The sequence below is a fragment of the Aythya marila genome (genome assembly GCF_965140915.1).
Source record: "Aythya marila genome assembly, chromosome: 9".
NCBI classification, from domain to species: Eukaryota; Metazoa; Chordata; class Aves; order Anseriformes; family Anatidae; genus Aythya; species Aythya marila.
This window is the reverse complement of record NC_139050.1, coordinates 20,314,565-20,337,343: the sequence shown is the minus strand read 5'-3', so window position 1 is coordinate 20,337,343 and position 22,779 is coordinate 20,314,565. Positions and strand designations below refer to the sequence as shown.

General features: G+C 36.3%; 1 protein-coding gene across 10 annotated transcripts in view; it reads left to right on the top strand.

Moving 5' to 3' along the window:
• Positions 1-22,779, top strand: part of NAALADL2 (N-acetylated alpha-linked acidic dipeptidase like 2) — a 419,953-nt gene that overhangs the window by 240,229 nt on the left and 156,945 nt on the right. For all 10 annotated transcript variants that reach the window (XR_014318086.1, XM_082766747.1, XM_082766748.1 and 7 more), the window contains one exon: positions 8,316-8,435. Coding sequence is in view for 9 of the 10 variants with exons in the window: in XM_082766747.1 (XP_082622873.1) it covers positions 8,316-8,435 (120 nt within the window). In the remaining variant the exon portion in view is untranslated. The remainder of the gene's footprint in view (positions 1-8,315; positions 8,436-22,779) is intronic.

The window sequence follows — 22,779 nt, the reverse complement described above, 5'->3', positions numbered from 1 at the left end:
ATTTATTATACTCTGGAAAATTGAGTTCTCACTGACATTTCAGAAAGTTCAAATGTTCTCTAGATGCAGTGGATGACCTCCTCTTGGGCCTATATTTGCTCATCTGCATTTTTGAGGTAGACGTCCACTCATCTTCCTGTGTACATGCACTAAGAACAATATGTTTTATGTTTGTGTAGAGCAAGTGTGCAGAGAAATAAAGCCAGTGTATGTAGTTGAGTGCACTATGCATGTACAGGAATGCAAGTTGATTGGGAAACAATCTTCTCTTCCATTTAAAAATTGTGCCGTTTCAAAATGGCAAAAATTGGAAGCCTGAAAATTGTAAGGCTATTTTCTAGATATATTTGTCTGTGCACAGCCAAACTAACTCTAAAGATGAAACAATTTAACAAAGTTGAAACAACATACTCTAAGAAATTAAAATATTAAATATAGTTATAAAAATTAAATATTTGAATTGCTCTTGAAAAGATGCAGAAGCACTTCATGTAATATTTCACGTCAGTTGGCATGCACATTTTGTCTTTGATAGTGTTTGCATTCTTATGACACCATTCTTGATGAACGTTCTTGACCTGCAGGAGGGAATGCCTGCTTTTCTATTCCCTATATTATAAAAATCCCATTGAAGGAGGACAGTCTCTAACTTCTGGATATTCATATTTGAGACAAGCCAATAAAACCTTTGCTTTGCTGCAATATGGCCTTGAGAATTTTGGGGTTCTGACATCATGGGAATGGATTCTGATACAAAGGAGTTTCATTGAAAATTTTAAAACCAGGTTTGAATCACACCATTCTAACTCATTATGTACAGAGGTATCTAATGATTTATTTTTTTTTTAAGATGTAGCCTTACAGGTGATCAATTCTGTATGTTTTTGTTAGTTTTTCCTCAGTCGGAATAATTTGTAAATGTGTATTTACATGAATAATTATCCCTGAATAAGCTAAACTAAGCAGGTTGGTAAATACTGATTACTGTTTCTGCTTAGGAAAGTATGATCATTGTGGCTTTATGCTTTAGCAACTATTGCTAATATTTCCTGTACAGGAAAGAAACATTAGAATTTAAAATTTTGTCACTGTCGAGTTTTGTGAGATGACAAGTAATCAGCATCACTTAATGACAGCTTAAAATAATGAAATTTCGGGTAGGATTTTAAGCCATAAATGATGACGTGTCCTTCAATGTTTTATAAACAAATTAATATTCTTAGAGACTTTAAAATAAATACCAATTTAATATGCCTGAAAAAAAAATAATATACATATATATATATATTTCAGGATACCCGAAGAACTAGAGTAGCATTTTAATGTAATTAAAAAAGATGAAGAAAATAGGTTTGCCTCACAGGATATCTTGCTGAATATCATGAATTACGAAGTTGCCCTCATATTAGTTTTGTCTTCTGCTTAAGGGAAACTGGAAGAATGTGATCGGGGGCAGAGGGGAGAAAAAGTAGAAATGAATTAAAAGAAGGAAAAATAAAGTTCAAAATAGATATAGAGGGAGGAGTCTACTGGATAAGCATTATCAACAGGGAACAGACTATGTCAGCTCAGATTTATCTGGGGCTCTGTAACCATAAAACACAGAAGAGGTTCTTTTCTGTAGGCTATAAAAAGGCTTCGATCTTAATTCAGTCTCCCTGGGAGATAGCAGGGAAAGAAAAAAAAAAAAAAAAAAAAAAAAGTGCTATAAACTGCAAAAAGCAAGCAAGCAAAGAAGTTAAACTCCAGTGTCTTTCTAAAAACGCTACTGGAAGAGCAAAAGCAACCTGTAGGAGAAGCCTAACCTGAGCCCTGCCTGGAACAGAGATGTGTCCCCATCCATGGGAGAACAGGCAGATGGGCATAGCAAGGGGAGAAGAAGCACGTAAAGTATGTCTGTGACTAAATTTGCTCTGCAAAACTCTGAGGTTAAGGGACAGAATTGTTCTCTCCCGTTTTTGGTATTGCAGCACTTGAACAAATTACAGTTTTAGATGTCATTGCAACTCAGCATGCAATTTTATGTAATAAAAACTAGACACAAAGAATCCTTTTTGACTGTAAGCTGACACTGTGAATCATATTGAATTACTCCAGAATTTCACTGCGTGAGTAGGAATATTGAAGTAAGAAAAGAAAACTTCTAGAGTAAGGTGCAAATAACGATGTAGAAAAAAAGTAGAGAATCTATCTGAAGGAGGATAAATACTTCTAGGTAAAAAGAACTAGTTATTTAATGAACAAGTAGGCATTTATTGATGTCCCCAAACGTACCTCCCACTGTGTGAAGCAATATTGAAATTCTGTGATTGAAGTCTGCCTAAACATCACGTGTAAGGTGCAACTCTAAATATCATAAGCAAGGTAAAATCAGCTTCAGTTAATCCAGATATGGCATAATTGCTTTTTTGGGCTCATCTTCAAATTCAAATTGCACAATTCATCCATTTTTGGTTTGCCTCGGATAGGATAGGATAGCTGCTTGGAAATGCATTAGGTTATTATTTTGCAATATTATTTTTCTCTTTCCAGTTTCCTAGTAAGACAAAAAGTAGCACGGGATTGCCAATCCTTGAGCTTCTAGAAAATAAAGTCTGGATAAGCAGCGTCTGAATCTGGCCAAGAGGGCAGGAGGATTTACATAGTTTGTTTACTTGACATAGTTTGTGTTTTTTGCAGGATTTCTCAAAGACATTTCTGTGTAAGTACCCCAGAATTTATTTACAGGGATTCCCTGATGACTTGGGAATGTCCAGGTGTCATGGGACACACAAAGCATAGTAAGTAATACTTGCTACTGAAAAACAGCATGCTTGGGTTTTGAGGCTCTAAGCCAAATTGCTTATAAAGTAAACAGACAGTGGAAAGCTCACTGGGGATTTTGAAGATAGTGTCATTTGGAAACTCCTGTAAACAATGGATATGGTGCCTCGTCTGCATACAAACCAAGTTTTCAAGAAAGGATTTTTTGTTACATAGTAAAAGCAGCTCAGTAGGAAATTATTGTTTCATGTGAAAAAGAGAACTAAGAACTCTCCAAAAAATCACTGTCATCTGCATCAAATTATTTCCTGATTTGTTCCTAGCTTGTCTCTGACTTGTATGTATTTTACTAAATGTTGAATTACGCGGTCATGCTGCACTAGTTCTTGTCTCGTTTTGGTAATACTGAACCTAGTAACAGCAACAAAATTTACAGCAGTTACTCTTGGCTCCTGTGAGTCCTAAGCAGGAAGGAACAGACTGACAGATCCTACTCGTACCAAGTACCATTGCTGTAGAAGTGTTTGAACTGCACATTACTTTCTTAGTTCAACCTTCAGCTCTTTAGTTGAGCTAGATGTGATAATCATGTCTGCCACAAAACCCGTAACACAGAAGGTCTTGTTATTCTCTCTCTGCCCCTACTCTCACCACCTGTTTATTCTTGTGTGTGTGTGCCTAGAGCCAAGGGAGGAACAGAGTTTGAAAGAGAACTCTGAGTATTAACGTTTTTGTAGTTCCTACCTTGGGTGGTAGGAATCTCAGGCAGACAGCTGTGCTCCCCTGATTATTGGCCAGGCACTTTTGGCAGAAATGGGAGCAGCAGCTCCTGTCAGAAAGCATAGCAGAGTGTACACTAACAAATGATTTAGCATACTTGGGCACAACTCCGTTATCTCTCATTTTCCTTCTTCCTTTTCTCTAATTTTAGAGAAGAGCTGGTTTTATGTTTGCAGAATTTTCTTTGCATTTGTGGTTGTCCAGCTTTGATCTACAGCCAGCTTGAGTTTACTTTTATGCTCTGCTGAATGCTGCCTTCAGCCTCAATTTCAGAGCTGTGCAAATAAATTATAGTGAAGTGTTTAATTAAAGTTAGGCTTGTGTCCTGATCACAGACTACTGTCTTCTCAGATACAATTTGCAAATATATTTGGGAGTTTTTACTTCAGGCAGGATGAATACTTGAAGGTTATTTACCTGTGATGCATCACACATTGGATGTTTCTGTTATGTCAGCAACCAGAAAATGGTAGCCGAATGCTGAAGGACAAATGAAGGGCATTGATCTGAATGAAAGAAGGGGCTGTAGTAAGTGTAAACAGTGGTGTTGAACTGAGGTGTTAATGCTTCTAGAATAACCTATCTGCTCTTTGGACAAATCCTCTTGATTCTGAGGAATAGTAGTTCTCAATAAACTGCATTCATAGCGTTTAGTTTTCTAAAATACGGTAGAGTTTCTTCTATTTCTGTCATTCCTTGATGTATTTCTAATCGCCATAGTATTTGCAAAGAAGGTGACACTTTAAAATTGCATACACCACCTTCAAGACTCCAGCTGCCACCTACTTCATACAGCTATTCATACTTTTCCTTTCCAAGTCATCTTTCTCTTTTTCACCCACGCCTGGATGAAGTATGGTGTTTTATTCTCTTTAATTCTGGGAAGAAGCAGAAGAGACTGCGAAAAGACCCTTGACTGCCTTGATTGGGACATTTTTTTAAAGTCCTTGATTTCTCAGGTTTTATGGGATTTTTATCATAATTTCTAAGATAGAATGTTTACAACTCATTGAGCATCATCTTGGGGCTTAGAAACTAATAATAAGTCTAACATAAAATGATTACTTTTTCTAAAAATGTTTGTTTTATTACCTACCCCTACTTCATTTCATGCATGGGGGAATACTACTGAACACCATATTGCACATCGCAATTTGTTCCTAAATAGTTATATCTTTCTAACAACATAGCACGAAACAATTTGAAGAGTAAGTACCCAATTCAAATGGATAAAACAGCTCATTGTTTAGTCATTTCCTAGTTTTAGGGTAAGAGGATTTACCCTTCCATATCTAAATCAAGTACACAAGTGCTCTTTTTTCAGCACTTGATGCAAATCCTTTTATCTCCTACCAAAGGAAAGCACTTAATCAAATTTGGGTTACTGCAGGTGGGGTATTTGGCTTTCTTAAATCTGGAATGCGTAAGATGAGAATTATGTCACATTGTAAACATCCCTAAAATAGAGTAAGAAAAAAAATATTTGTTGTTTTTGGAGTTAAGAATGTTGTGACTAAAACAGAACTTCACACACCATAAATAGCCATTTCTTGGTGGATTATTGAGAAGGCAGCACTCTTTGGATTAATATAGGATTATCTAACATTATTTTAAAAGTATACTTTAAAATCTTTTATTTTATGCTAGAAATAAAGGATCCAATTAATTGAACCCCATTGCATATAGTAAAAACAAAACTGACTACCCTTGAGCTAGTGTTCTTGTACTGGATGCAATAAGATGTTGTTACTAAGTACTACAAGAAATATTTTGCTTTTTATTACAAATTTTACTTTAGGTGTTCAAGTGTAGAAGAAAAGAAGGGATATGAATCTTTTTTTAAAAGTGTTGTTATAAATTTAATGTTCATTAATTTAATAAATGTAATAGTTTCTAGACTGTCCAGCCAAAATGTTATGATTTTGTTCTAAACTCTTACACTGAGTTAGTTCAGGAGGGGAGGAGCCATATGTAGTTTCACTCGAGATAATGTTTTATTTTGGTTCTTTGCAATTTTAACTGAAGTCTAGATCAGATTAACTATGCAAACCTCCAGCAACTATCAGTAATGTTACCAGACTGAACTTGGACACATACATCATATGGAAGATGTGTAAACTCTTTTTTATATAGACTCAGCTGCTTTTTCATTTTTTTAATGATTTCTTGCATGTAATCTCAATATACAAAAGTATTTGATAGCTTTGATGTTGGGACTTTTAACATTTGGAGCAAAGAACATGGCCTGCAGTGTTTGGGGTAACAAGAAGTAAAATTTGAGTTCTCACTGAATTAAAAAATGAGCTCTGTTTTTTCAGGGCCTTTTATTTAGTCTGCTCTTGTCAAGTGCATATGTTGGCTGGGAAGGACCGGTGAACAGCTCTTGAAGAAGCAGTTTGTATCCATAAATTAACAAAGAATATCCAAGGGCAGTAGCTAAATGTATTAATAATTGTGCAAACGTAGTTTTCCTGTTTACAGAGTGGTGGATAGCACCCTGGAGGAGCAGCTAGCAAAAATGATGCAAAGAGAAGAGGCACATGAATGTGGGCAAGCATCTCATTTTCACACAGGCATACTGTAGAAGCAAATGGTTTGATACTTCATTATGTCATATCTTTGTGTATTGATTTTGCCTCAGGAAAAGTCAGTGTAGGTTCTCATATGACTGATGAAAGCTCTGATTTTCAGTTTGCTTGAGGGTAAGTGGGAAAGGCACTGGGTCCAAAGGAATTAGATAAGAGGTCTCCCCAGAAATCATCCTATGCATAACCTCTCAAGCTGTAAGACTTTTGAGACTAATAATTATTACGCTCCAGTGTACGTATTGACACAGCTGTAGGTACAAATTAAAATAAAGCTGAGATCTACAAAATAAGGCAAAAATTTTGTGAACTTCAAGGAAGTATGCCAATTAATTCCCTTTCCTCATTTGATGAACTGTGTATAACCAGGTTACTTCTGTGAAATCTTTTCGGATAGGAGTATTAAATTAGGTAAAATATAAAATAGTTTCCAATAGTATAATAACTAATTCTCTTGATTTTTTTCATTCATTTCAGATACAGTAATCACACAGGAAAATTTATATTGCATTTCAGCCTATAGTCATCATTTGAATTTTATATGAAATAGTTTTCATGTTCTTCAGACATTAAAACCCCATATATTTATAAAATAATAATAAAACCCTGTATGAAGTGCCAGATTTTATGTGCCTATGTTTCAGTATTTGGTGTTAAATCGGATGTTTGCCTGTTGCAGAAGCGTTTTATTACTTTGGCTGAACTTTCTGAATATCTGGTTTACACAGTAATGATGACATGTTACAGACTTAGGAATTTCCTAACTTGAAAATTTTAAAGAATGCATTTAAGTACACAGACTTTGGAAAAAAATAAAAAAAAAAAAAAAAAAAATAAAAATATATATATATATATATATATATACATATATATATATAAATTCATCTTAAATGTTAAAGCACAAACTCATAATTGTCAGATAGAATTGTATAAGGATAAATACTTTCCTAAAATACCCATCTTTAGGAATCTAGTAAAATTTCGCACATCCTACATAGCCAGAATAACTGTTGCTAGAATTTAAACAGCTTGTGTGAAATGTCCAAAGCCAGAACTGTTGCCTTTGGCAGTGAGTCCATAGTTACTGAAACTGAACTGAAAGAGAAGCTTTTCCATCTTGCACTGCTCATCTCATTTTAAGTTTTAAACACTCATGTAAGATTCTTGTGTTTTCTTGTGTTTGTATTTCATATGAACACTGTGTAAGGAATTTAGAGGTACCAGAACTTTGTTTATGATGTACTGAAAACTTCACAACATTCTAAAAAAAAAATGATTATCCTCATACGTGGTTTTTGCCAGAATTTAGTGCTATAAATGTATGAGAAAAACGCCCTTGGTGATTCTTAAATTTTGTGTGTATATTTATTAATCTATATGTATACTTACATATTTATAAATCTATTTATGTTTACTTGTAAATCTATTTATGTATACATATTAAATCCTTGAAAACTCCTCTTGGAGTTTTTTTTTCCTTTACAGCCAATGCTTGACACCGAATAATAACTTAGCCTACATATTCTTGCGCTGTCCAAACTGAAGTGCTGAACATCTTCATGCTTTAAAGATTTTGTAGTTGGTTGGAAGTGGTTCTACGTTAATATAAAAAAAAATAAGTATTAATAGAAAAGTTTAAGCATCGGAGTGGTGTAATCAGTTGTAAATGTGGTTATCTAATGCATGGATAACTGATAAGAAAATACGTCATCAATTAAGCAAGGTTGTTTAAGGATCATACGAGATCCCCTAATTAAAACTTTGTATTGGTAGAGTGTGTATCTTTAGATGTTGTCACATGGTCTGTATAAACATTCACTCTCTCCTGAAATGCTTTACAAGATTCCATCTCCTTTTAAGAAAATAAGTAGAGGTTAGTTATTATCTCTTACGTGGTTTTAAATGCATTCCTGTAGCTAATGAGGGGAAATTTTCATCATAATCAGCACCATTTATGGGGGGTGGGGGTGGAAGGAAGGTATTTTCTTTCACAACTGAGGAATTGTGATTGAAAACCAGAAGGCAGCAATGTATCTGTCAGATTTAGTTCTCAAGCTCTTTGCTATTACAACTATTGCCATAACTAGGAAATGGGATTAAGATACTCACAACTTCAGTTCTGTGGAAGGAGCACCCTCACTGATGCATGGTTGTAGGCATAATCTGAATTTTGTCTTCTCTTTACAGGCAGAACTCGTTGATATACAGTATGGGACCGTAGAAGACTTGATCCGGATTCAAGCCATTACAAACGTGACCAAAAAAATCGCACTTTTGAAGCTAGGACAATCACCTTTACTTTATAAGGTTAGTCTTACACTTGCTGTATTTTAACTGATTTATTTATTTCTTTTTTGAGTTTCAAACTACCAAAACTAGCCTTTTTCATTCTACCCCAACAAGTCAAGATTTACTAGCATTCAGATTCTTTGTTAATGCTAGCCACTTGGATTCACAATGTCTCTTACATGTTACAGTTACTTATTTTGCTGCATATTGTACAGTGCCCCAGTACGATGCTGTATTTTCCCACGTGCCCTATAAACCATTTGGCAAATAAAGAAATCCTATGGGGGGAAAAAAAAAAGGCAGCTGTGATTAGGAGTAGTTGGATCTTTGTTAAAACTGTACATGTAATACTGTGGAAATCTTGTTTCTACATTATTGTATGTGGTGCTTGGCCTGCTGGCCGTAGGTTAAGCGTGCTGGGAGAAGAAGCAGAGCATAGTGTGTGCTTTCCTGACCTTCGGCTTATGGGGTCTTTCCAGTCCCTGTGGGCTGTGTCTAAACCCCAGTGCTTTTGGTCTCATGACAGATACATATATGCTGCTGCAAGCACTGAGATTGTGAAGTTGTAAGCAATAGAAAACACTACAGGAGGAGTAATACTGTTGGTTATGGATTTGTTAAAGAAATTACATCAGAACCAGATTATAGTTGTGCTTCGTGGAGCAGGTGCTATTGCCTTCCTAGCTCTTTCTGCCATCCTTACCACCTCAGAGGGAAGAAAGCATGAGCTGGAGAACAGCACTAATTTCTGGGGCGTTTCTGCTGTGTACCCTGAGATGCACGGATAGACATTTATCCTCCCTGCCATGAATGACCAGGCGCTCCTGTAAAATCACAGGGATTTACTGGCCTGTGGATGGGCTACCAGCAGGTCAGAATGAGCACCGTTTTCTTCTTTTCTTTCACGTTCTTTGGTTGCAATTATGTGGGGAGGGCTGCATGTGTATGTGTCTGCTCATTCTTCTGTAAGTCCAGCCCTGGCAGACAGCACAGAGGTTGAGCTCAATAGTCCACTGGCACATTAGATGTAATAGACTGAACATATAAAACATTTAAACTCTGAATGTCAACGGCCTTCTATTGCTAATATTTTATAAACAGAATGCTGTCTTGCCTTTCAGAAAATACACTAGCCCAATAAATAATTAAACAATTCATTCCCAATCCACAGAAGCAATTATAAAACAACAATAACTCCAGATCTTATAATTAACAGAATTAGGATCTGCTTTGTCGGCCATAGAAAGCCCAATCGGGGACCACAACACAGGTTCAGAAAATAAGCACTTAATATTTTTTCTATAGGAATAATATTTGTCTCAATAAAAAATGCCATTTTCAACTGAGCAGCTTTAGCTCTTTGTCTAAATTATTTAGATGCAATCTAATTATGCTCGTGAAAGGTCAGTTATCATTGTTGGAACTTGGCTGTTGTGCGTTATTTCCACCCATAGATCTTGCACTGCATTTCAATGCTGACTGACAAAAATAATGAAATAGCAGTTGGGGCTCATAATGTAGGAATTTGATAGAGATGCAAAGTTTGCTGTAATAGCATTGTCTACAGTGTCTTTGAAATGGACTTCTTACCAATTTAATTCTGTTCCTGTATGTACTTGTCAAGTAAGTACTTGCAGGACTGAATTACCAAGTAGTGCAGCTGAAGGAGGGCAAGACTGTTGGTGCTGAGGACTGGGCACATCTCAGGAGCTTTTACTCTGGATCCGCTGCAGTCTGGTCCAAAGGAGTAAATGCTAATTGGTAGCTGAAGTAGATGAGCACCATTAGTGCTCATCTACTTTTCCAAAAGCATCCATTTTGTATGTTCAGAGAGTGTTAAGCAATATGAACCAACGTGTGGGGAGTGGTGATGATCAGAAAAAGTTCCTGATCTGAACTAAGATGGCAGGGCACCCAAACGTATTTGAAGTCAGTTTAATAATGCTTACTGGAGTCTTGAGGAGAAAACAAACAAACAAACAAAACAGCAATCCCTCAAACCCATGTTTTGTGTTCTGCTCACGCAGGTGGCAAGTTTGCCCTTTATTTGTTATTTCTTCTTTTTGAGGTTGTAAACTGACTTTTTTTTTTTTTTTTTTTTTTTTTTTAGGATATAGATTGTGTCTCTCTGGTTGTGAAATGGCCATAATCTTTTAAAAGTATGAGGAAAATATGTGAGAGGATAGAAATAGTCTTCTTTCATAAGGAATATTTGAAATAAAAGAGAAAGATTGCATTAAACAGCAAGTTCTCCTAGTCTAAGTGGGCCCATATCTCACCGCTGAATCTACTTTTTGTCTCTTTTCCCCCTAAATTTTGTTTCTGTATTTACCGAGTCTATTTTAGCAGATGCTTCCCTCTGCCTATATTTTCCTTATCTCTGTAGTCCACGTGCTTGGTTTTACATCACATTAAAACAGAACACTACTTCATAGCTGAGCTGTCACTATATATATATATTATTTTTTTTTAAAATTTTTTAACCGGTTTTCTTTCCAATTTCTGTATTTAACTTGCATCTTTCACATTTTAATGTTTTTTAATTTTTCATTATTATTACTTTATACAAATATCTTACTTGGGATTTGGGTCTTATTTTTATAGATGCTGCACCGAGGTGCCTAAAGAGGTTTTTATCTTTGAAACACAATTTCTTATCTTGTCTTTGTTTTTCAGTTTTGCATTTTCCTTTGCATGGGCATGCCTTTTGCTTCTCTCTCTTTTACTGCCTTCTAGACTGTTTTTCTGTGTTCTTCCTATTCTCACCTTTTGTGTTTTCATTTTATTTATTTATTTTTTAAGTCTCACCTATTCTTTCTCTCCCTACTGTGTCCATTGGAAAAAGGCTGTAAGAAATGGTAAACTGCTGCTGACAGAAAGTTCACCATGAAAACTGAAGAACACTTCAGTGCTTTTATCATGTATGTGAAAAAAAAAAAAAGGCATGTGGTGGTAAAATAAATAAAATAAAAAACAGCTATCAAGGGGATATTTCATAGAAATATGCCCAAGTGATAGAAATTTGAATATTTTGGGATAAATACTGGCAGTATTTATCATGTTTATTTTAAAATGAATGCTAAAACTGGGAGAAAAGAATGATGGATGTGATAACCCTTCCTCAAGGGCTGGAGAAAGTTATAGTACGGAAAAGGCAGACTCATTTTCAAAGGTAACCAAAAGGTTTAGGAATTTATGACTCCCAGCATTTGTCTGGATGCTTTCCTGTAGCAACACAAGAAAAGGCAGCTGACTGAAGAGGGGGACATACAAGCAGTACTCGCATGATGTGCTACCTTGGTATGGCTGTGATGCTAGTAGTCTTTTGCTACCAGGCACAGCACTGAGTAATTGATGGACAATTTTTAAACTACCATGGCTACTCCTAAAGTGATTTTGTGGCTACAGACCGAGACACTTTTAAGAGCCAGATTATTGCTGAGTAAAGAGGGGAATGGATTTGGAACAAGAAAAGCTTTCTTAAGGAGAAAGCTGAAACTAGACAAATTTAAAATGGAAATGAAGCTCATCTTCTGGAACCAGCTTTTCCAGAGAAAAGGTGGAATACTTGTTTTCTCACACCTTCCAATTCAAAGTGACGGCCTTCTGGCATTCTGGCTATAAGGAAAATGTGCCACAGTCACAGAAATTATGTTCTGGTGGAAGTCAGGGTATTGGGGTCACTGGTGAACTTCAGGAACTAGTTACATCCGGTAGTAGGTCAGGGCACACTCGCTATGTCCTTGAATAAGAAGAATCCATAAATGTGGGGGAAGATAATGAAACTTATTACCAGTGGTTAAGCAAATCACTTTTGTGATGTAAAATACCTTCCTTGGAAAGAGCAGCTTGAGCTGCCTGCTGTGTTTGTAGACAGAAACATCCTCTTCCAATAGCATAAAATGTGTGGTGACAAAAAGACTGATTAAACCACCTCACTAGCACACAGCTGCTCTGCCCTAAAGCTTGTCTGAGTATATGTCATGACTGTGAACACATAAAAGAAGCCAGAGAAGGGTGTCTTTTTTCAGGAAGAACTGCACAGTAATTTCAATATTCACCCTCTGGAAATATCATGACTGGATTCATTTTTTGAAGAATGTGGTGAGTCTTGATCGTGATTTAATCTTTTGGTTTTGGGATTCGAGGAAAAGACATAATTTCTATCCTAAATTAACTTTTAATAGAGTAACAAAAGCCCTGAAGGCCAAACCACTTCATCTTTAGAGTGTTCACATATTAACATTTTTTTCACATCCATTAAATGAAGACGTTGTTCTAATGTGTAAATATCTGTATTTATTTTAATAATTTACAGTCTTCATAAATATTCATACAATTGATTTTTATCTGTCATAAAGTTTAGAAGCATGGATGCTTGCATCGTTATGCAGAAGTTATTGGTAGGCATTTACAAGGATTTAGGAAATGGAAAAGAATCTTAGAGTAAAAGCCATTTGCAAAAAGGTTTCTATTTAAAAATTGCATTTTAAATCAATTTACTTTGGAAAAAGTCACTGCACATTTCTACTGTCTACATTGTTTTATTTCTTTTTTCTTTTGAAGTTTGTATTTTTCTATCTGGCACGTTTTATGGCTAGCAGATATAACTGTAAAGATGACATTTGAAATTGCCATTTAACTGAGACTCCCTCCCTCCCTTCCTTCCTCCCCCCATTATATACATATGTGTATATGTGTATCCATATGAATGAATATACATGCATGTGTATATATTTATAAACTACGTAGTTTTTCAGGGATTCTAAACACCTGGTATATGTTTCATTATAAAGGATGCTGGTTTTTTATTTTGTAGGATGAATTTTTTTTCCAAGGCATATAAAGAGTTTATATACCTATTTCCCATGTGAGTGCTGTGGGATATATAATGATATTATATCCCTTCGTGAAGCCCTTCTTGGAAATTGGGGCCAGAGGTGTAGGTAGTATGAATAAAAGTTATAGAAGAGTATAAAACTGGATCTGGCGATTTGGATTTGAAGCATTTATATAGTCCATTCCTTAGGGGAGATGAGCTTGTATCTCATTCCGGATAATTCTTTATCTATTTTAAGGATTTCAAGTATAGAGATCTGATAATTTTCCTCAGTAATGTTTTCCAGGACTGTACCATGCAACAGTGCATGTGAAGCCTGTTAATTTTGCCCTTTGTGCTTGAAATGTGCCCAGCAGGGGTTTCCACTAGCCTTTGTATGCCCTGAGTTTATAGGAGATACCCTCCTTCAAGTCTCTTGCTTTTATTGGTGTTCTTTATCCCTCCTCCCCCCAAATACTATCAGGTTTAGATCACTTCTGTTCCTAACCTTCCCGTTCTCAGCTTCTTTCATCCATTAGAAACGCTGTAGTCCAAAGAAAGCTACCTTTCATTTTTTTCTTCACTTCCTATGCCAAAAAACCTTCTGTTCCAAGGTCTTTGCAAAATTTACTGGAAAGCAGTCTGTATGAAAAAGCAGTTTATGTAATTGAGTTTTCACACTGCCATCAATCCTGCTCCTGATGATGCTTTTGGTCAGCTATTTACCTCTTCCTGATGTCATGACTCATGGAATGATAACGCACAAGCTATTTTGTTCCATGATTACTGAGAAGTTTTGTTTGTTCTGAAGAAAGAGCATGGCTCTTCCTTCATCTGAAAGTGTATCAAATTTAAATGATTGATAGATATACTTCAGTTATATTCCTCCTGCTTTGACTGATAACAATACTTCCTTGTTTTTGAACAGAAGGGACAAGCTGTAACAGCTAATTAGAAAAACGTGGAGGCGCCCTACCTTGATGCCATTAATCTGTTCTGGGTTTGGGTGACTGAAGAATTCACCCTCAGCCCATTGAGTTACACGTACCTGAGGTTAAAAAAAAAAAAAGTATCTCCACACAGTCCACACAGATTTATCACTTAATGTTTCTACCTGAAGTCAATAATTTTAAAATATTATTTGCAAACTTATTCTAGAGCAGCTTAAAAAATACAAATATGAAATATTTGACAAAACTTTGCTCTTATCTCTTTAGTCACTGCAGCAAATAAAAGTAGAGAAAGAATTCCTTCTTTAGGCAGCCAAATTGGGGGAAAGTAATTGACTCTTGTAAGCAGAAAGATGAATATGTGAGGGGTGGGGTAGGAGAAGAGCAATCAATGTCCGGGAGGAAGCACAACTGTAGCACAGCTTGTTGATATTCTCTAGCAATTAACATTTTGGTTGCGTCAGTAAAAGGACTTCGGGTTACTACTCATTTCATTTTCATTACAAAACCCTGGGTATGTTTGAGTGGAAGGAAAAGTGTTCTATTAGCAGAGTAAACAAGGAGGCACACAAGTTAATAAGAAAAGGTAGATATTGATTATTCTGCAATTCTGATGCCACAGAATTTTTCCAGAAGGTTTTGAGTTGTCGCTGCTGTTTTGCATGCATACGTGTATTCCCAGATCTAGTTCCCACTCTCTCTTTTACTTCTGGAGTGATACAGAAGTTCCTGAGCTCCCAGGGCTGAATCAAACACTAAATTCTTAGCTATTTTAATGGCTCTGTAGTTCTGTTATTTTCAGTAATGCTGACCATGAGTTTTTCTCTTCTGCAAATGATTCTAAATATTCACATATTCAATTGGCTGTTTAATTGCAGAATTAAACAGCCAATTCATCTGTTGTAAAATTAGTCCACCTCCTATTATGAATCACTGCTTCCTGAGGGAGTGGGATGACCATTTTATAGCAGGTCTCATCCGATTAATACAATACGCTTAAATTGAGTGAGAGTGTGAGTGGCTGCCTCCATTAAGAAATGGAGGATGGCTGACTCTCATTAAAAAAATTTGATTCTGGGGTCTTCTGAAGCTCTTGTCGGATTTTAGAGGTGTGAATCCCAAGCATAATTTTCTATTTTATCAAGCCCTTAAAAAGTGAGTAGTAAATGCAATCATCCAATTTACTGAGTGCTGTGTCCTGATAAATGGTGCAAAGTCAAGTGAAATGGCTTTGCTGTGAGGCAATTGTTCTGAAGCAAAGCCGAGCAAAGAAATCCATTGCCTCAATTTGTACCTCACAGCCTTAGATCCACACAGCTGATCAGCCGCTTGTATGCAGGGCAATAGGAAAGATGTACACACCTTCTCTTTCCATTATAAAGTCTAAACCTTTCGCATCTGGTTTTCTGCAGATGCAGTATGCACTAGCCAGACTTCTGCAGTGGCCTTAGCACTTTTTCTGCTGCTCATATATAAGGAATTCTAGGTCATTGATGTTTTTTTCTGCCCAAGCCGCTAATTGAGCTGGACCTTCACATTTGTTGAACTTGGGCTTCACAAAAGAGCCACTGACAGACAAATTATCTGTGCCTATTTTCATCTCAGGTGTTTCCAGGCCATACTGTTTGATTTCAACAACAGATGAAAAAGCGCAAAAGAAAGTGGGAGTGTATAAAAGCTCTGAGTAGAGATGAGGAGTGAATATACAGAGCCTCATTCTGGCCTAACTGCCTGGAGGTTCTCTGAAAGCACCAGATACTGACGGAGGTGGAGCAGTGCAAACCATGCCCTTCGTCATCCCAACCACCCACCCAAACAACTCTGCAAGGGATAATTACAGCCCAGCAGTGTACATGCTGGTTATTTCCTAAATTTATGGTGACCAGAGGACAAGGTTGTCTTTCTTCAGACAAGTTTTCTTTTTCTTTATAAGTACACCCCTCATTGTACATTTGCATTGTACAACATGTTCTGTAGTAATTACGGGTTTATGGTTTTATTAAAAAGAGGTTATGCTGTTTAACGGACGGCCTTTTCAGGCTTTTTTAGCCTTTTTTTTTTTTTTTTTTCTTGTTTCAAAGTAATTATTTCTTCATAACCACTTTCTTCATTTACATATCTGAGAATTGATTTGAAAGGTATCAAAATCATTACTGTTGAAGAAACTATATAAAACTGTTATTTAACAGAGTACGGAATTAAATAGTTCTGTTTCTGGTGTCAACATTTTGTTTGATAAATCAGGACATTGCAGATTGCAGATTACTGCTACTTAACTACTCATGCCTTGTTGCTTTTTTGCCTTTTTTTTTTGCCTTTTTTTTTTTTTTTGTCTGTACTTTAAAATTCATCTAAGTTAACATAGTTAAGCAAAAATTGTTTCAGTAAGCCTGAGGGTTCTGTGAATAGAAATAGCTTTGAAGCTGGTCCTACAGTTTAGGAAATGTAGCCAGGTCCAGAATTTGGCTGGAATGGCACTTAGGTTCTGCATGGCTTTAGAAATTCATCTGTGAGAACTGGTTCACAAAATCAGCACTCGTGATTTATGTATGAAAATCTGAATTCTGCCCTTTCAAATACACCCGTAGTTTGCATTGTGATCCGAACTTTGAGTAAAAAAGCGGTCTTGCTGAATGCTGATAGCCAACCTTTTCATTGGTGTCAGTGGGATTAGGTTTTTATACTTTATATTCTATAGCCTATAGAATTTTTTGATTATTTTCCCTAGGGTTATTTAATGCACTCCTTTCAGATCATCTGTAGCTGAATTTTGTGGAACATATCTGGGTAAAATACATAACTGCTTGTCTGCAGGGTTTTAGGAGGTCTTTTTTTTTTTCTTCTTTCAAGAGGTGGAAGGGTACTTTTGGCATTCTATCTTTTCATTTGTTCTTTCTTTCCCTTGATGGTGCATTTCAATATGAAATTTTAATTCATATTGGATTAAAGGCAATTTATATTAAATTGCACTTTAATTTCATCTTTAGGTCTGAGTGGTTAATTCCCAGACAATAACATGCCCAACAAAGTTAAATTTATCTTCTCTGTTCCTCTAGATCCAGGTCTAAATAAATGGCAATTTGCTCAAGCTTACATGTCCTCCTGCTATGTTTTGATGTTTCTAAGTGGGTTTGGCTTTTGTGTTTTGTTTTGTTTCTTTTGTGCTGTTGTTTTTTGTTGGTGGTGGTAGATTTTTATTTTATTTATTTATTTTTTTCAGTATTGAAGCAATTCTAAGCAACCTGCTAAACACAGTCAATTCTCCGTATTTGAAATTGAAATTGTGATAATTCATGGTGATATTGTATGAAAAAAAATAAAATAAAAATCCAGTGTTTTTTGATACAGACAGCCAACCATGAATGTTGCATGCAAAAGGATTCCTGGGCTTCCTGATGTTCATTGGGAGATGAATATAGAAGTTGCATCAGCACAGTCTCTGTAATGTTAAGTTAAAATTGGTGGGGGCTGCTTCCCCAAACTAGCTTAAGATTCCATACAATAACAAGTAACTTTTCATTGATAGTTGAAAATTTCACATTGCTTTTACACTTCAAATTGCTCTAAAAATCAGGTTCTTGATCGGGTTAAAAAAAATATATAAAATGTTGTTGCTGCTGATAGCCTTGTAATTGTAAATAACCCTGGTATGTGCGTTGGCCAAGGTTTGTCAGGGTTATGTCTAGATACAGGTAATAACTTAAGAGTAGGACAGAATATTTGCATTCTGCGAAGGTTGGAGGAGTGCCTGCACTGATGGTCCAACGTGTTATTTATGGTTTTCCCCTTCAAATTGCTATGCAGCCATCATGAGAGCTCCTACCACGCAGCCTCAGAAGTGACCTTGGGGTGACCTAGCGAGACCACCCTTTCACTAGCAGGAAGCGTATTTTTCATTTCTAAGTCAATCTTGGTTTTCCTGAGAGTAGGAAGTGATTATGTTGCCTTTTATAGCTGTATTCAGTTATATGTGATGGTTTTATGATATAAACTGTCCACTGGGGAACTGACCTGACAACTCATTTCAGTCTGGCCTCCTACTGTGATCTCAGAGTAAAAAAAGATAGCACTTAATCCACTTAACCGCCCGACCATGTCCCATCCCTGTTTATCATATTATGGTGTGTAACAGAAAAAGGTAAGTCCAAATCTGCTGGTTCAGGTGATTCTTGGATTCCAAGTTTAAGAAACCTTTCTGACAGATTATAAATTAGCATACATCTGCCTACTGTAGATGTTTCTCTCTCTCAATAACCATGCACTCCTAGCAATGCAAGGTGTCATGGACACGTGTGGTATGCAGGATCTGCTGTTTACAGGTATCAGATGCAGGTTGTGCCCAGCAATGTAAGGTGGCTCCAGAATAAGAGACTTAAAACATGAAGCTTAAAAAGTGAGATAAAGGGAAGACATTCATTCTGCATTAGGAGAATTGTAAACTAGCCTCCTTTTTCATGTGAGAACTACATGGAACAGCAATCCAATTTAATCTTGTGTTAAAAGATCCGAGAAATCAAGTATTTTTTGCACAGTACTTCACTTGGCTGTAGGGGGAGCCTTAGCCTTTTGCCTTAGCCAAAGTGTTGGAAGGGTGGGTGATACAACATCTGATAACAAGAAATTTTCACTACAAAGTATTTAATTTTTATTTCATTCCTTCTCAGTGTGATGCAATTCATCACAAATTTGCTAATTATGAGAGGCTGAGATCCTATTAATATGACAAAGTTTATTTCTCAGTAGAGGAATAAGCTTTATACTGTGAGGCTTCTAGCATTCTGCTTTTGCTTCAGAATAATATAGAAACATAGCCTTAACCTTAAGGACATGAATATTCCCTTTATGTGACATGAGGAACATAGTTAAGTGTGTTGTTTAGTATGTTTTACAGGAACAATTCACCTTTAGCAAAAGAAACCATGTCTTCTGTTTTTATTCAGGTAAAGCTCTCTGATGATAATGAGGTCATGACCATAGCATAGTGCTGTTACTGGTGAAATATTGCTACCTGAGACTGTGCAGTGAAATGCACAGACAATCACTTCATAAAAAATGATCATCTGCTTAGTCTTCTGTCATGAAGTTTTTATTAAATTGAAAAAATTCTCCATCATTTATGATGAGAACAGGGAAAAAAAATGTTCCCTGTCAGCCTGGTATTCTTCTCCGACATGAACCATATGCATGGTTCAAGTACCCAGTCATCTTTTCCTTTGGTATGCCTTTACCAAAAATGTCAGCCTGTGGTGGTATGACTTCCTGAAGTGGAGAATGTTAATCTGGCCCATCTTGTTTAATTATCATTATGAGTATTTCATGGACTGGTGTATTCCACTTCTAAACTTCCACAACATCTTGTGGTGATGAGTTCCACTACATACTGATAAATGATTTCTTGATACAGAATTGCACACCCAGGAAAGCAGGTACTTACAGTTCTGGCAATGTTTTACCACTTACTACAAACCCAAAAGAGATGTAACAGCCTACTCACAGAGTATATCAGACATGTAAATGATAGAAGTCAGAGGGTACCAGGTATATGGTAAGCACAAGTCTTTTCCCTTTAAGAATCTTAGAAGAATATGAACTTTTCCTCCTGGTCTCAAGACTAAGAAACAGTGTAATAAAACTCAGTGCTTCAGAAGTCTGTGATCCCTAAATAAAAAACACGCATGTAAGTGGATTTTTTAAGCTTTATTTTTCTGAAATTATGTTAGTTGATGTCTCATGGCCAAGTTGTGTTATATGATGAATGGCTTTGCCTCTGAAAAAGTTTATAACTACTAGGAAAAAGGATACCTTTAACGTTGCTATTAGCTATTATCATATTATTTTACTACACTTCAAGAGGGGAAAAAATCATATTCAAAGGCAGATGTGTGCTTTATGCTTGAAGAAGAAACAACACTTCCTTGTAGATCTCCTGGTGTTGACTTAAGCCCTTGGAATGGTGCCTTCTTAACATTTTGGTCAATTTACACACCTTCATTTTGGAAATCAAATCTTTTTTTTTTTTTTCTGGACAAAGCTTATGTATCTGGGAATCCATGTACTTCAATTTCCTAGCTAAAACCATCTGGGATTTTTATGCAGATGAGTAATACATGATGTTTATTGCTTTATAGAATTTAGAGGAGAAAGGATGACATGAAGTCATAATGCAGTATTACAACTGTGATAATTTATAATAAATAAATCTAATAAGTAAAAGAGTTATATTCAGATAGTAAAATTCAAAGCCATATATTAAGTTGAACACAAGCTGCATATAGACATAGAAAGCATATGGCTATGGAAATTAATGACTGAATAAATAAGCAATATACCATAATTTTGGCAATATTAAAGAATATAAATAGAAGAAATGTCATTGGCAAAATATTTTTTAAGTTAAAAAATGTTCTTTATATTCTTTAATATGTACTTCATCTACAACTTCTGGAGACAAATAAAGCAGCAGTTATTCTCTTCTTAAAGAGGGATCTGTATATTGTTTAAGGTATGCACTTATTAACATAGAAACAGTACAGTTCAGATCCACCTCCTACACAGTAATGAATGCAACCTTCAAAAGTTCATATCTTCTTTTTGCATGTCTCAAAAGTGGGGCTGAGGGAGAGACTTTGGAAAGACCTCACAGAATTTTCTAGGTTGGAAGAGACCTCCATCTAGTAGATCCAGATTTGTAAATTTAGATCTGAGTGTAATTGAGCAAATGGCTTGAGAGGATTTCTCAGACTTTGTGTTATCACCTGATCCCTGAACTCAGATGTGTATTGCTGCTGCTTTTGAATCATGGATGTCACAGAATCATTAAGGTTGGAACAGCCCTCCAAGATATCTTGTCCAACCACCCCCCAACCACCATCACCCACTAAACCATGTCCCCAAGCACCAGGCCCAACCTTTCTTTGAACACCTCAGGGATGGTGACTCCACCACCTCCCTGGGCAAACCATCCCAGTGCCTAGCTGCTCTTTCTGAGAAGAAATGTCGCCTCATTTCCAACCTGAACCTCCCCTGGCGCAACTTGAGGCCATTCCCTCTAGTCCTATCGCTAGTTACCTGTGAGAAGAGGCCAAACCCAAGCTCCCCACACCCTCCTTTCAAGCAGTTGTAGAGAGCAATAAGGTCTCTTCCTGGGAGAGCACCATGTTAAGTATCCTCCTTGAAATTAGATGTTTCAAAATTTAAACACTTAAAAGAAACATACAATATTTAAATGTGTTCTTCATGGAATGTCACGTGAACATTGTTCATGTTGTCTACCGAAGCCTTGTTTGAAAGGGCAGTTTAATAGGTGCTGGCAAAAAAAAAAAAAAAGTTTGAAAATCATCATCTTTAAGACTTGCAACAGAACTATTCAGCTGTTCAGCATCTCCTGTTGGCATATAGGCCCTTGTTGGAAACATGGACATCATTATTTTGTTTCTCTGAGTAGAGTTTTTTACTCATACAGTTGGCCATTCTTTACATTCTTGTCTATTTTAGGATTCACCTTTAGCATGTACTATCAAAAAGAATTATAACATATCAAGTATTTTCCATCTCCTGAGAGTGTAAGGTTCACAACACATGTTTATAAAGCCTGATTCTTCTGGTTTCCTGTCAGTGTCAGTTTACTGAAATTTAGCAAGTTAAATTGGTGTAAAGCTGATGCAGTTTTATGCAGACCTAAGCCAAATTATGTAACTGTTAAAATATTAATGTAACTATATCCTAAATATAATAGATGTAGTTGTACTTTCCATTAATTAGTGATGCAAAAGTAAGGTTGCTGTTTTTAACCCTGAATTGGCTTTCTTTTCACCTTTTTGAACAGTTGCAAGCAATGGTAAGTGCAAAGATTACTCCTCACTGCCAATCTGTCACCAGAGAAAAGGAATTAATGGGTGAGAACAGAAATTTCTATTTATGCTGTTTTCACTCCTTGCCTCATTTGCAAAGATGCTGCATGAGAAATTGCTTGTCTGAACTTGGAACCGTTCCCTGTTTTTCTATATATTCCTATGCTGTGCTAAACACCTGGGAATATGTCATCTTCATTTCTGTGTCAGACCATTCATTCATTGCATGGCCTTGCAGCATAACATTGTGTTGTGCTTAAGCTTTTGTTTGTCTGGGGGCTTGTTGTTGTTTTGTTGCTGGTTTTGGAAGGTAATGTATGCTTTAAAGGCTTTTACTGAAAGTTCTGTCTCAAGAGAAAACAGGGATGTAACAGCAATTGATTGATCATGGGTTTCACTATTTCTTTTTCATTCTTCTTCTCAGTACAGTATTCCGTGTTTATGCTATTTAGAAGTCAGTTTGGTGGAGTTCTAGGAGCTGTAAGTGGTGCTAAATCTTTTCAGTGGGTCTATTACAGAGAACTGTGTTTGCTTTTAACATGGAAGGTTCTGAAAGACATTTTTTTTCAGTCTTTCCTTACCTTCCCCAAGTAATTGTCAGAGAAAGACAAAAATGACCTAGTCAGTCTCTCATATGAATTTACTGTGGCTGCTATCCGTGACCCAGCTGGGGAGAGGAATGACGGGAAGCAATAGCGTTGCTCATGTATCTTTCTTAACCACCCTTTGAATGACCTTGTTTT